Source organism: Catharus ustulatus, chromosome 5, assembly GCF_009819885.2.
Source record: "Catharus ustulatus isolate bCatUst1 chromosome 5, bCatUst1.pri.v2, whole genome shotgun sequence".
Lineage (NCBI taxonomy): Eukaryota > Metazoa > Chordata > Aves > Passeriformes > Turdidae > Catharus > Catharus ustulatus.
The window spans coordinates 33,495,083-33,511,204 of NC_046225.1; the positions used below are offsets into that span (position 1 = coordinate 33,495,083).

At 43.4% G+C, this 16,122-nt stretch overlaps 1 protein-coding gene across 2 annotated transcripts in view; it reads right to left on the minus strand.

Annotated features, from left to right (window-relative positions):
* Positions 1-16,122, minus strand: part of FSTL5 (follistatin like 5) — a 316,275-nt gene that overhangs the window by 128,127 nt on the left and 172,026 nt on the right. For both annotated transcript variants that reach the window (XM_033060226.2, XM_033060225.2), the window contains exon 6: positions 1,218-1,338. In XM_033060226.2, coding sequence (XP_032916117.1) covers positions 1,218-1,338 — 121 coding nt within the window. The remainder of the gene's footprint in view (positions 1-1,217; positions 1,339-16,122) is intronic.

A 16,122-nucleotide genomic window follows, 5' to 3' on the forward strand; every position in this document is an offset into this window, starting at 1 on the left:
GGAATGTGGAGGATGAATATTTTTCTACTGACTTAGTAAGTGACTCAGAGGAGAGACTGTGACTGTTAGGACAACACTGCAAAAAAGGCAGTCAGATAACCTTAGGAAGGAGGATCAAGTTATTTTTAGGAGCAGTAATGTGTTCAGCTAACCTGCATCACAAAATCACACTTTCTGAAAGACTCTCAGAGAAATAAAAATCTAATTCAATGGCCAAAACTAAGATACTTTCAGGCAGTCTGTCTTGATCATTCATTTCATGTTTATTCTTCTTGCTTTCCATGCAGCTATTTTTTTTCTAATATCAATTCACTACTTTATAGTTTAAAATGTTAAGCAGGTTTTTTTCCCTTTTTCATTTGATATCACCTAAAGTGGCTAAGTGTTCCTCTGCCCAAAGATAAACTACAAGAAGACGTAAAGCAACAGCCTGCAATTACTCAAAATGCAGATATATTAATGGACTAGTCAATGTATAAGTAATTATAAAAAGAATTTAGGACAAACTTGATCCTCTGTGCTGCCATGTTACTGAGTTTAGAGCAACAACTTTTAAACCAAAGTCAGATTTCAAGATTGAATCTTAAATTTGAGGTAGATAGGAGTGAAATATCATCAGTTCTTATCTGGATATAACAAAATATATGGATATTACCTTTAACATACTGTATAAAAGCTCTTAACAACTTTCTTTCATCTGCTAACCCTGTGGTTTGGTAAAGATGTTTGTTTGTACTATATACATTTGTCCTAAGACCCCTTTGGCATCCAGAGAGCAAATACCTTATAAAACTATACCACAAGTCCTGTGAAGCCATAAAGCACCCAATAGAAGTGGCACATTTGTTGCTGGGTTTGTCAAAAATGCTCTTATCAACATAAACAAAGGATGCAGGGAGGTATTTCAGTTGCACTGATTATGTCTTGACCATACTACTTGCCACTTGTGCACATCACAGACTCATCAATGCATGTTGGCATCAAGAAAGATTATCCATGAATTCTCCATTACCAAAATCCTTCATAATTCTGGAAGCTACTGGGTATCATTTATTTCTGCTAAAATGCTTTCTACTCTTTCATTACTATTAAATTGCACTAATTAAAGTAAAGCATCCAGATGTTTCAGGCTTCAAAAATAAAAAAACCTTCTGTTTAGATAAGCAAAGCAAGAAAGAGAAAATAGACCCAAGGAACAGGCTAGTCTTGGTACTTACGAAAGGCTCTATAGAATTCTTCTAGAGCTAGGTGCTTGTCACCATTATAATCATCATATTTCAGCAAATCGTACACAGAGCACTCAGACGGTTCCTTGCCAAGCTCATCCCGTTTTATTACCTGACAAGAAAATCATAACCATGAAATTACATTTGAGCTCTTAGAGTTCTCTGTTATAATTAATTGTTTCTAATAATCATTTAATAGATAATTTTAAGGTTGCTGAGGGGCAATGTACTGCAACTGCGTAAAGTCAGGGATTTCCAGTTTCTTTTTCATTATTTATTACACTTTTAAAAGTTAATACCTTTAGGACAGACTCTCTAAAATTACACAGAAGTTTTTTTGGATATACACAACATATATATATATGTGAAATGAAGATAGAACGAAGCACTTTAAAGTCACTGGGAATTTTGAAGCTGATTTTACTTTATATGTACAGGAATGGTGATTAAGAAACATTAAAATATACCTAGAATTAATTTCTAACCACAGAAACCAAATGCAGACACTTTCAAATATTGTTAGTATACTCATAAACTCTTACTACCCTACTAACTCTTTCAAGTTCTTACGGGCTTTTGACAAGACTATTACCTTGTCAAAACCTGTTATATAAGTAACTGACCTGAAAAGACTCCTATTTCTTAGTGGGGACACATACAATTTGTGAATAGATCAAAATTAATAGATGTTAGATTTTTTACTCTGATGAACTTATCCCAGACAATTGTTCTTTAATGTATGCACCGTTTTGTTTTAGGTCTATGTATGTCGTAGACATCTACTTAGAGTCCAGTTGAGGAATTTTTAAGACACTGAGCGTGATTTAGAATTTTCATATTACATGGGGCATATACAAGAAGTACTACTCTATAACTGAAAGAGCCAAAACTAATGCAACTTTTCATTGTAATATTGCACAGTTTACAGTTTTATATTAGGCACAGAAAAAATATAACTATTGTTAATTCCTAGGTAAAATAATTACTCTTCCAACCCTTTATCAGTCTCCTATGATAACTGTGAAACCGTTACTATATTTGTATCAACAGAGAATATCTTCTGAAATAAAAAGGGATACAGAGGTTTTTGTGTTTCAGTTGTTCAGCAAAGGAATTAATTCAGTTACTATTCATGTAAACACAAAACACCTAAAACAATAATAGGCAATAACAGGAGCATTAGAGGAAAAGACAAACATTTTATGCTATCAGAAGTCATCTCCTACATAATAATATAAAAGCATTATAAAGGATAATCACCTTGTTAGTACATTAGAGAGTATGAAAACCATTTACAAAGATAAGAAAAATCACTACAAAACCACCCTTTTCTATTCTCAATTAAAAATACATACTATGCTACCTCAATATTACTACTAACTACTTTCCATCCTTTAAAAGCCTTTTTATTGAGTTCACATTAAAGTGAATTAAGAAAATATGAAATTGTGTAGATCTTGCAGCTGGTACATAAAGGTAGTCTGGGAAAAATTAGTATCTCTAAACCCATTACAGTTATGCAAGAAGTACTAAATACATAATTGTGTGTATTTGAACCTCTAGCAATCACTGAAATTTCAATGCCAAACATTCAGTATGGGAAGCATTGTTCCTCTAATTGTTTCATGGTTTTAAATGCTTGCTTTCACTATCTTCAAATATACAAAGAAGGATGAAACTTTACACCTAAAGTTGAAGAAAACATTTTTTAAATCCCCAAAGCACCTGGCTTTATAGCAACACATTTTAAATTTAAAATTAGTGTTCTCAACTTCCATTCTTGGAACTAAAATCTGTTATCTGTTCAAATTGATCAATTATAAATGAAAAGCAACATATTTTTAAAAAGAAGAATCATAATTTAAAAAAAAAATAGAATGATTCTGCTATTTCAAATAATAATACTACACACAGGTGCATTTTCTCCTCCTGGAAATTATTTAATTTTTGTCTACAGTAAAACTATCATTTTGACTACAGATAAAAGATGCAATATTTGTTTTTGTACAGACATTTTATGCTGGTGATATACTTTGGAATTCTTTGGAAAATACACTCACTGTTGATAAACCCTCCAAATTGTGAGTCTGTGAGGACAGATTTTAGACGATACAGAAGTGATTTCATATGATGATTAATCTTAATTATCTGTGATTTCCTGCTATAAAGGTTGTTCCAACTTGAATTCTCCTCTGCAGGATCTAGCCACCTCCCAATTTTCCAATGGGATCTATGGATCAGATCAACTACGTGATCAGAAGAAAAAATAACCTTCGTGGAACTTTTGGGTTGTTGGTTGGCTGTTGGAGAGGGAGACTAATATTCAATCACAAGATACAACTCAGAATCAGGTACAACTCAGGGTATGGGTGTTTGGATTTTGAAAAATTATCTGTTTCTGTAGCAAATTGAAGTGCAGATCAACTGTGATAAGTCATCTACAAGACTCCACACCATCATGGTATCACACTTGCGTTTCACAGATGATCCAATAATGCACCTTAAATTTTAAATTCTATTAATCTATTAATTTGTGCCCATGGAGAAGAGTAAAATGCAAGGCAACTGTTTCTTAAGCCAATTCTTTAAACCCAGACCTTCTGCTTCTTGGTTAAACTAAACAGTGATTTGTTAGGGAGGCAGAAGAAAAACTGGCAAAATTTTTAGCAAGTCACAACATAGAAACAAAATACTTACTATAAAGGTCAAAGCCTGATTAAGATTGTCTGCACAATTTTATGATTGTTCCTTACAAGTCAAAAATGGATTATTTTATTTCCAACTTGTAAATTGAAAATTAATACCAGACAAGGTTCTCAAATATTTAAGCCCACAATTTTCAATTTGAATTTGCATAAAGATAATGAAGCATTTTCTTTCAATATTATAAACTGGTAAAAGGTAAAATATACAGGAAATCTGTTCATGGTTCATTGTGAAATTCCATAAATAATGAAAACTTAGAAACTTACCTACATTTCAAATTAAATATGTCTTTTCCAAAAAATGAAATTTATCCATCAGAATTTAATACTCTTTGAAACAAGGAAGAAGCATTTGCATTTTCTGGAAAAGATTAAATTTCTAAAAGGTGTAGCGCACAATTATCTGTTTCCTATGAAACACCATACTGTAGCCTCAGTTCAGAGCCTCTCAGAAATTTAGACAGTACAACTACAAATTTTGGAAGATTGGGAAAGGTAATATTTTTAAAAATGATAAATGGCACATCAGAATAGATTGCTTCATTCCTTTTAATCTGATTTCTGACAGTCAAAATGAAAAATCTGCAGATGTTATGAAACTAGACCACAAATAACATAACACATCCTTCATTAATCCACCTTACCTGAAGTGTTATCAGTCAGTGTTTTTTTGCTTGCCTGTGATTAATGGTCTTTATGTACTTCCCCAGGGAAAACGCCACATAAATACAACTACAAACAAAACCTTCCTTTAAAGCAAATATGGTCAGTCAGTTAATGTGCGCTCGTCTTCCCTAAAAGAAAGTACCTTATCACAGCAGTGCCACTCTGTGCTTGATAAAACACCAAGTAGATCAAACACCAGACATTGTGAGAACTGTGCTCCAAATTAATTATGACTGCATAAGGGGGGGGTTTCAATTACTTGTTCCACCATCTTCCACAGCAGCATGACTTTTTATAAGTTAAAATACAGTAAATTCATGAATACAAGCCGCACTGAGTATAAGCCGCATCTCTGGGTATTGGCAAATATTTCGTTTTTTGTCCATAAATAAGCCGCACCCGAATATAAGCCGCTCTGTCGTTCGCAGCGAGGACCCGCGTGCAACAAAGTTGCCAAATACTAACAGAACGGTGGCAGGGCGGGGTTTACTGGCTCAGCTAAGGCTGTGCAGGCTCGGCCTGCTAGGGGCTGTTGACGGGGCCAGGTAGCCCAGCCCGGCGCTGCTGCTCGGCAGGGCCACTGGGGGCCAGTCGCCACTGCCACTGGGCTCGGTCACCACGGCCCGGCGCTGCCCTGTGGTGGCAGGCAGGGACGGAGCCCCCCCCGCTCCCGCGGCGGCGGCGGAGGGCGGGGACGGAGCCCCCTGCCGCCTCCCCGAGCTGCAGCAGTGGCGGCCCGGGTCCCCTGCCGCCTCCCCGAGCCATGGCAGGGGCGGCCTGGGTCCCCCGCCTTCTCCCCGAGCCGCGGCAGGGGCAATCCGGGTCCCCCGCCGCCTCCCCGAGCCACGGCAGGGGCGGCCTGGGTCCCCCGCTGCCTCCCAGAGCCACGGCAGTGGTGGCCCGGGTCCCCCGCCGCCTCCCTGAGCCACGGCAGGGGCGGTCCGGGTCCCCCGCCGCCTCCCTGAGCCGCAGCAATGGCGGCCCGGGTCCCCCCTCTCCTCCCCGAGCCGCGGCAATGGCGGCGCAGGGCCCCTACCGTCTCTCCCCCGGGCTGCGGTGAAGGAGGGAGTTCTCCCTCCTCTCTCCCCGCCCCCCGTGCTGCCTGCAGGCAGCCAGGCTCCACCCGCCATGCAACAGAGTATCAATTTGTAACAATCGCAAAATGCTGACTTTGCAGCAGCTCGGCTCGGCACTCTGGTTGGCACTTCTGAGGTTGTAAAGGTCAGAAAATTATTCACATATTAGCCGCTCCTGAGTATTAGCCGTATTTCCGGTTTAGGAGCAAAATCTTAGTCAAATTGGTGCGGCTTGTATTCGTGAAATTACTGTAATTGATCAATTATGAAACCAAATTGATAATAAAGTTTAGTAAATTGTTCCTTGCTGTAGCTTCCATTAATCTAGTTAAATCAATATTTTTATAATTTACCACCAAGTTCTGTAGGGCAGCAACACACTCCTCTATTTGGTGTCTATAGTAGTCTGATACCTTTGATATATGTAAAGATACAAGATTTGTGCATCACAGAAGGACAGAGAGATCCCCGAGTAAACTGATATCTGAACTGCTAAACCCACACCTAGTGGCCTACAAAGGCATGTACTCAATTTCACTTGAAGGTATTACTTCAATACTATCCCAAACAAATCAAGTTACATAGCTCAGATATGAGATGTCTTTCTGCCAACCACTCCAATGAGAGGCACATTTCCCTTCCTTTCCAATTCTGCATTTGCAGAGGAAACACCTAATCTGACTCAGAAGATGTAAATGTGTCCTTAGGTGTCTGCAAATATAATGCTATGGATGCCTAGCTCACAATATAAGACCAGAATAAGTATGGGGCCACATAGGCTGGATAAAATTCTACATCTCAGAACTAAATCTGGAACCACCAGCACTCTGAGCCTGTGTCTCTGGACTTAACTAAGACAAAATAATGAGCACAAACAAAATCCTGCACCATTATACTTTGTGTCTACTTCCAGTTAGCGCCAGTCCTCGAACCTTCCCAAGAAATGAAGCTTGCTCTTGCTTCCTTCATAGCCTGCAAGAATATAATGGGGAATGATGAAACCAAAGGCTTCTAAGAATGATCAAGATGTTAGAGTTTGTATGACAATCACAGTGTTTGTAAGCTTTATCTCACTACTAATTGCTAAGACTTCCCCCAGTTTCAAAGTTTCATGTAGGGTTATTATATTTATTTTGGACCTAGAATTGAATATAGCACATTTAGTTTTCCGTATATAAGTGACAATAAGAAAAGATAATGCAACCTAAATAATATGCCCCAAACAGCAGAAAATAAATAGAACTATAACTCAACATGCAAAATTTTCTACTGCCTATGTAACATATAGTTACACCGTAGTTACATGTAGTTAAAACCAAAGTTGAATAAAAACACAAAGAGGAGATAGACTCATTTTCCCTTCTCTGAGTTCCAAGCCCTCCAAATAACTCTCAATAACAACACTGATTAGATGCAAAATCAGAAGTCATGAAGGTAAAAATCCAAAATTCAAAATTCCAACCAAGTAATTTGATCAGTTTAAGAAACAAACTGTGACAGAGAGATGCAATTTGTATTAGTTGAGCCTCTGCAAATAAGACCCATAAAGTATTGGCTAGCACAAAATGCAAAAGTATTATCATGAATACAGAAATAAAACCAAAATAACTTTGGAGTATTTGTTTTGTTTTCACAGAAATAAGGATGAGTTTTTGTAGAAATGTAAAGTGCTTTCATTTGTCCTATGTTAACCTGGTAAGTGAAAGAAATATATTCAGCTATTTGAAAATACAGATAGTAGTTCATAAATAAGGATGCTAACTTCTTTCTTGGAATCTAAAAACAGATCATTGAAAGGAGGGAAATGAAGAAGAAAATTTTTTTTTAATTTATTATTAGTAGTATTATTATTATGTATTCAAGTTGCATTCAGGCAACTTTTCTGTAAAATTTTACTTTCTTAGTTCAATAGTGTGAGAAATAAACTTTAAAAAGCATCTCTAAGTCCAATCAAGTATAGATTATTTCACTTCACACACTTCTTTCCATCAAAAAGGAACTTGAATTTCATTGTTGAGCAAGATGAAACATTTTTAGAGCCTATTCATCTTTTGCTGATGGCAACAAGAAAAGACTTACTGTTTATAAAATGGCAGTTCCACCATAGTAGAATAACTGGAAAAACACATTTTATTCCCATGCCTACCCATAACGCTTCTGCTCTTTCTCCTCTTCAATACAGCAAAAACAACATACAGTAATCAATCAGTCTACAGTGATAGAAACACTGGTATTTGATTCAAAATTTTTATTAAATTCTGGTTTGGTTTTGCATAAGATAAAATAGATAAACAAATGAGTCCATTAACAACTGAACATTCATGGATAACCAGAAGATTAAATTATCTTCCATTATTTTGGATTACAGTAATTTCACAATTATAAGATGCACCTGATTATAAGCCGCACTTCCGGGTCTTGGCAACTTGTCGTTCTTTGCCCATATATAAGCCGCACCTGATTATAAGCCACATGTTACAATACATAGTGTGATAAAAGGTATCTATTCTATCACCATCTGTTGAGGGTGGGGGCAGTGATCCTTATCTCAACAGCAGATATTCTGCTAATGAGTCATCCATTGAAACCAGGCAGGGCATTGTTCTTTATCTTTTCACAACCCATCCTTCCTCCAGAGAGTCAATTTCGGCTAATGGCCCATTGAATCCCACTGTATAACTGATAAAATTACTTCATCCCATTTGGAAGTTGCTCCACTAAGGGAGCCCCTTTCTCCACTGGACTCCAGAGGAAAACCGGATTTCTCCACATCTCCACTGGACCTTTAGAGGAAAACTGCACCTTCTACAGGAGCACTGCTCCAACTGAATCACATCTGTCACTGCAGGAGGATGCAGCCACCATTTAATGGGACTGCTACCAACACCCTGCCTAACAGGGTGTCAGGTTGTACTCTGACTTTGTCAGGGTTTGGAGTTTGTTTCTTTATAGTACTGTATTTCTATTTTAATTTCCCTAGTAAAGAACTGTTATTCCTAATTCCCATATCTTTGCCTGAAAGCCCCTTGATTTCAAAATTGTAATAATTTGGAGGGAGGGGGTTTGCATTCTCCATTTCAAATAGAAATTCCTGCCTTTCTCAGCAGACACTTGTCCTCCAAACTAAAACAGCAACTTTTCATTCTTTGTCCATATGTAAGCCGCACCTGATTATAAGCTGCACTTCAGGTTCAGACCAAAATTTTAGTCAAAATGGTGCGGTTTATAATCGTGAAATTACTGTGTAATTTAAAATGTGTCAAAATGCTTTAAAAACAAACCAAACCAAACTGTTCAAGGAACCATCTCACCTTACTGCAAACCTTGCAGATACGTTGATCAGAGATGATGATGATGATGATAATTCTGCCTATTTCACATTTCAAAGTTTGGAAAGATAGACACTGTGTCTGGTTAGCACCCACTTCTAAAAATAGAGTGGTCTAACAGGCTAAATTCATAAGTCCTTTCAAAATCAAGCCATATCTCATTTGTCAATAAAGGATTTTAGGAAACCAATACATTACATGAGTCAAACTCAGCTATTAAAGCAGTCAAGACAGAGAAGAATTTATATTAGAAAAAAGTGTCAATTTAGCCTGCATGGAGCTATGTAACTCCACTGTTTTCCTATTGCATTTACAGAGTGTATTGGAGTGAAAATTCTTTTTTAGTTACAATTCTGTATTGGACTACAAAGCCATGAAAAATATTATACCCAGATGCTAGAATTGTTCAAACAATAGAAAAAAATAGTCTAGCAATGTTTAATGTATTAATATTATACTTGAAATAATAAAACAACCCACAAAACAAAACAAAAAACAATCAAACAAACAAAACAAAACAAAATCACAAAAAAACCAAACAAACAAAAGTTAAAATAAACAAACAAACAAAAACAAAACAAAACAAAAAAACCTGGAACTTCCTCACTATTTGAATTAGTTTCTTTTAATAAGAACACTACTTTTGTGCTTTTTTTTGGGAGAGGAATATTTGTTTCTTTGTATCAAGATGCAAATTCAATAACCTTATGACTTTTGATCCAAAATAAAGCAACAAAATTAGAATGTTGCTGTCACCATTTCCAATCTCCAACTGATTCATTTCAATTTTACATTAGGTAGGATGGCCTATGAGATAATAAATGCAATCCAAGGACCTGATTTCACAGCAAGATTGACGAGATGTAAAATTTAAGATGCACTATAAAGTGAACTTCAATATTCACTTGAACATAAATTAACTTCAGGAGTCCTTGTTTTCTACAGCAAGTATGTTGTTTTCCGTATCCCCTAATATGATTACATTTAAAATGCAGACAGGAGCTATTATTTATGATAACTCTTAAGATTCCAAAATTTTGACTTTGAGCACAACTGAGAAAAATTCTCCTAATCCTGAGCCCATTTTCAGGAGTACAGTAATGTCTCCCTGTGGATGGTTGACCCTGACTGGATAATGGAAGTTTTATGGGCCAACATAAAGTGAGGGTGAGATCACACACCAATTACTGTCATGGGCACAACAGACTTAACCTGAGGACAAATTAACTGAATTCAATACTAATCAGACAAGAGTAAGATAAATAAGAAATAAACACAAATATTAAAAGCTCCTTTCTTCCAAAGGGCTTAACTTCACTGACAATATTCTCTATATTCTCCCTCCCCAGTAGAGCAGGGGGACAAAGGAATGGGAGCTGCAGTTGGTTTGTGGTCACTAACACTGTCAATCCAGCTTCTTTCCTTAGTGGAAACACAGCACACCATGACTGCTTGGAAACCGTTGAAGCAACGTACTCAATTTGCCTGGATCTGAAGGATAATCCTATGGAAAATGCAGAGAACTGGTTCACAGAGGGAAGCAACTATGTCCTGAATGGCAGAAGGATGCAGGGTATGCTGTCACCTCCTACCATGAGGTAACAGAGTCAGAGCCATTGCCCATCAATACCTCTACACAAAAGGCAGAAGCAATCACCTTGACCTGAACCTTGGAATTGGCCCAAGGTAAGAACGTGAACATGTAAACAGATTCAAAGTATGGTTTTGGAGTTGTGCATGCCCACAGAGCAATCTGGAAAGGAAGGGGACTATTGAACTCCCAAGGGAAAAACCTTAGATATGCAGAAGAAATTCTGAAGTTGTTAGAGGTAGTACAGCTTCCAAAGAAAATAACACAGTAACTTCACGACTATAAGGCACACCCTTTTAACTAAAATTTTGGTCCGAACCCGGAAGTGCACCTTATAGTCTGGGGTGCCTTATATAATGTACAAAGTTGTGAAATTTGCCAACCTGGAAGTGTGAGCTGTGAGTTGAGCCGCGAGGGGAGGCGGTGCCATGGGAGCGCCGAGCTGCAAGGCGGGATGGGAGCGGGAGGCCATGGTCAGCAGGAGCTGTGTGGGGTGGGAGGGACCGGATAGCCCCCGACCAGCATGAGCCGCGCAGGGTGAGCGGGACCGGGCAGCCCCCGGCCAGCAGGAGCTGCGCGGGGTGGGCGGGACCAGGTGGCCACGGGCCAGCAGGAGCCGTATGGGGAGGGAGGGAGCAGGCAGCCCCTGCCGCCCCGAGCTGTGGGCAGTCCCACACCACCCCGAGCCGCGGGCTGCCTCGAGCTGCACCGAGCCACAGACGGTCCCAAGTCGCGGGTGTTCCCAAGCCACTGTGAGCCGTGGCGGCCCTGAGCTGTCCTGAACTGCAGCAACGCTGAGTTGTGAGCCATGGCTGCCCTGAGCCGCGACCGCCCCGAGCCCTGCCTCGCCAGCCAAGGGCAGGCGGAATGCTGGGGCCCGCGCATGGGGAGGGCACTTGGGGCTGTGTTTAAAGGCTACACCAATCTGTGAAAAATGTTTGCAAATTAAGCACGTGCCAGTAAACTCCACGATCGCAGGATTCTGTTGCTAATTCGTTACTTTGTTGCATGTGTCATGGATCTTCGCTGCAAAAAAAAAAGGTGCGCCTTATAGTTCGGTGTGCCTTATATAATGTACAACGTTGCGAAATTTGCTGACTCGCGGAGGTGAGCCTTATAGTCCGGTACACCTTATAGTCATGAAATTATTGTAATCGTGCACATCAGAGCACATCAAAATGCAAATTCAGAATTAGAAAAAGGAAACGAGTTGGCGGACAGAGAAGCAAAAGAAGCAACCAGAAGAGAGGTAAAAATGGAAGGAGTTTTAATTCCAGATGGAAAAATTTCTCTTGAAGGTAAGCCAAATTACAACAAAGCCAAATTATAAAAAGGAGGATCTGAAGTTAATCACAGATCTGGAAGGGACATACAATGAAGAAGGGTGGGCCTACACTCTAGAAGGAAGGGTATTCATACCTAGCCATCTAAAACGGTCTTTAGTAAGGGAGGAGCATAGGAAGAGGCACTGGGGAGCAGAGGCCCTATTATAAACACTTGATTCAGGACATTATAGCTAGGAATTTATATACTACCATAAGACAGGCAACCTAACTATGTGATCTCTGCCTCCAGACTAATCTGAAAAACACTCCAAAACCAGAAATGGGCAAACTGGGAGAGGGAATGAACCTGGCCAACAGCAACAAATTGATTTTTCGAAAATCCCAACATGTTCTCTTTTGTACTCCTTCCTCTTTAGAGGGAGAACTCCTCTCACTCTTCCTATCCCACAGAAGACAGTCCACCATGAACTGCTCCAACATGAGTTCCTGCCCTGGGATGTAGTTCCTTATTAACTGCTCCAGCATCAGTCCCTTCCAAATGGTGCAGTCCTTCAGGAGCAGACTGCTCAGCATGGGTCCCTCATGGTGTTAATTGTGACTCTTGTCTAACCATACAATAACAAAACAAACAACAGTAACAATAAATTCACTTTACGCTAATCTCTGTAGGCTGAATAATTTGATGTTTCTGCAAAGAATTTTAGCAAAACCAAAACCCAAATTTTTGGGGTTTAAGGCTGACTTGTTTTCATACTTGTGAAAAAGCACTATTTTACAGCTGCCATTATAATTTCCTCTTTATAGAAAAAAAAGCATGTTGATAAAAGTGTATATAGAAAGATTGAAAACATAATAATGGATGATTTTTTAATTATAGTAATTTCACTACTATAAGGCATACCTGAAATCCTAAAATTTGATCAAAACCCAGAAGTGCACCTTATAACCCGGTGCACTTATATATGGACAAAGTTTGTAAATTTACCGTTAACTGATACTGCGCCACACCTTTCCCAAGCAAAAATGGGTTGAAGTGATGTTGGGGGTTGGGTGGGGATTTTACTCTTTTCCTTGGTGGAGGTAGAGAATTTTTCCCATTATCATGCTAAGAAAGCTGACCGGGTGGTTCCCTTAGTTTTAAATTGCTCAAGACAAAAGGGATGGGTGGGGGGGCTGTCTGGGGGGCAGCCCTGCCACTGCCGCCTCCATGCTCCTGCTGCTGCCGTCGTTGAGAGGGGCTACCCCGCTCTGCTCTCCACTGGGACTGTGCGGAGGAGAAGAGTGTCTGTGACTGGAAAAGAGACTGAGACTGAGTTTTGGTCTGTTTTGTCACTGATTTTCCATAGTTGATGTTGTTCTTGTTTGTATTTTTTCTAGTGTTTTGATTCTTTTTAGGCTCTGTTTAAAGGCTATGCTGATCCATGAAAAATGTTTGCAAATTGAGCACCTGCCAGTAAACCCCGCTATCGCGTGATTCCGTTAGTACAGTAATTTTACGAATACAAGCCGCACCAATTTGATAAAAATTTTGGTGGAAACCCGGAAGTGCGGCCAATATTCCAGGGCAGTTAATACATGAACAATATTCTAAAAGCTGCCAACACGGAAGGGAGAGCCCGCGGCAGCCCCAAACCAAGTTGGAGCCTGGCCAGCCCCGGCAGAGGTGGGAAAGCCTGGCAGAGGTGGGGCCAGCAGTGCGGGGGGCGGGCGGCTGAGCCTGAACCAGCAGGGCGGGGCAGGGAGGGCAGCAGAGCCTGGGCCAGCATGGCGGGGGAGCCCAGCAGAAGCGGGGCTGGCAGTGCACGGGAGCCCGACTGCATAGGGGAGGATAGCAGAAGCAGGAAGCCCGGCGGCGCGGGGCTGCCCGGCGGCGGGGAAAAGCCTCGTAGAAGCAGGGCTGGCAGTGCACGGGAGCCAAACTGCATAGGAGAGGATAGCAGAAGCAGGAAGCCCGGCGGCGCGGGGCTGCCCGGCGGCGGGGAAAAGCCCCGTAGAAGCAGGGCTGGCAGTGCACGGGAGCCAAACTGCATAGGAGAGGATAGCAGAAGCAGGAAGCCCGGCGGCACGGGGCTGCCCGGTGGCGGGGAAAAGCCCCGTAGAAGCAGGGCTGGCAGTGCACGGGAGCCAAACTGCATAGGAGAGGATAGCGGAAGCAGGAAGCCCGGCGGTGCGGGGCTGCCCGGCGGCGGGGAAACGCCCCGTAGAAGCAGGGTTGGCAGTGCACGGCAGCCCAGGAGAACCGGGACTAGCAGCGTGGGGGAGCCCGGCGGTGCGGTGGCCAGCAGTGCCGGCCAGGGCAAGCCAACATGGCAGCGGCGGTGCAGACGGGAGCGGGGAGCCAGGGAGTCTGGCAGCGGCGGCAGCAGCAGCACCGCCCGCAGGGCAAGCAAACGCAGCAGTGGCAGTGCAGACAGGAGCAGGGAACCTGGTGGCGGCGGCGGTAGCAACACCGCCCGGCCGGCCCAGCCAGGCCGTAGCGCCGAGCCGGGCCATCCACCCCTGTCGGCAACCATGAGCGGGCCGAGCCTGCCTTGCCCCGCCCCGAGCCAGTAAACCCCGCTATGCCGCGATCCTGTTACTAATTGGCCAGTTTGTGAAAGCTGCGCACGGATTCTCGCTACGAACGAAAGTGCGGCTAATATTCGGGGTGCGGTTTATTTATTGACAAAGACAGCAACATTGTCGAGGCACCGGAAGTGCGGCTTATACTCCGTGCGGCTTGTATTCGTGAATTTACTGTAATTTGTTTGTTTGCGAAAGTTGCGCACGGATCAATATTGAAAAAAAATAGTGCACCTTATAATCCGGTGCGCCTAATATATGGAAAAAGTTTGGAAATTTACCGTTAACTGACACTGCACCTTACAATCCGGTGAGCCTTATAGTCATGAAATTACTGTATTATTTTAAAACTATGGTTAACACACACACAAAGGAAAAGTGTACAGTAATTTCACGACCATAAAGTGCACCAGACTATAAGGTGCACCCCCTGGGAGCCAGCACATTTTGCAACTTTGTAGATCAGATAAGGTGCACCGGACTATAAGGTGCACTTTTTTTTTGCCGCGAAGATCCGTGCCGCGCGCAACAAAGTAACGAATTAGTAACGAAAACCTGCGATCATGGAGTTTATTGGCAGGGGCTCAATTTGCAAACATTTTTCACAGATCGGCGTAGGCTTTCAAAGGCAGCCCCAGGCGTCCTCCCCGTGGAGTGGGCCCTGGCACTCCCACCCGCCCCTAGTGCCAGCTGGCGCGGCTCGGCGCAGCCGCGGGGCTGCCTCCCCCTTGCGGCTCCATTCTACCGTGGTGCTGTTCCCCCTTATGGCTCCGCGAAGCTGCCGTGCCATTCCCTCGCTCGGCTCGGCGCTCCTGCCATGCCACCTGTCCCTCACTAGGCTCGGCACCACCACCATGCCACCCGTCCCTTGCTCGGCTCGGCACTCCTGCTGTGCCGCCTGTCCCTTGCTCGGCTCAGTGGCACGGCCACCATGCCGCCCGTCCCTTGCTTCGGCTCAGCGGCGCCGCCGCCCTGCCGCCTGTCCCTCGCTTGGATCGGCTCCGCTGCCGTGCCGTTCCACCTTGCAGCTCCGTTGTGGCACCATGCTGTTCCCCCTCACGGCTCCGCGGAGTAGCCCTGTCGCCCGTTCCTTGCTCGGCTCGGTGGTGCCACCGCCCTGCCACCCATCCCTCGCTCGGCTCGGTGCACTGCGGTCCCGTCGGCCCCTATCGGGCTGTGGCGCCGCTGCCTCCAGCACCGCGGCCCCGCCCCCGCTGGCCCGTGCTGGCCGCAGCCCTGCTGGCCGCGCCTGCCCCTATCAGCTGTGGCACCGCTACCAACAGCACTGCGGTCCTGTCGGCCCCTATCGGGCTGTTGCCCCACTGCCTCCAGCACCGCAGCCCCACTGGCCGCGCCTGCCCCTATCAGCTGTGGCGCCGCTGCCCCCAGCACTGCGGTCCCGCCGGCCCCTATCGGGCTGTTGCCCCACTGCCTCCAGCACCGTAGCCCCGTTGGCCGCGCCTGCCCTTATCAGCTGTGGTGCCACTGTCCCCAGCACCGCAGCCCTGCTGGCCGCGCCTGCCCCTATCAGCTGTGGCGCCGCTGCCCCCAGCACTGCGGTCCCATCGGCCCCTATCAGGCTGTGGCCCCTCGGCTCAGGCGGCCGCGCACAACAAAGTAACAAAGTATTAACGCCTCCCTGCCCGCGCTGCTCCCAGTGCCTGGGGCCCCCAAGGCTGCC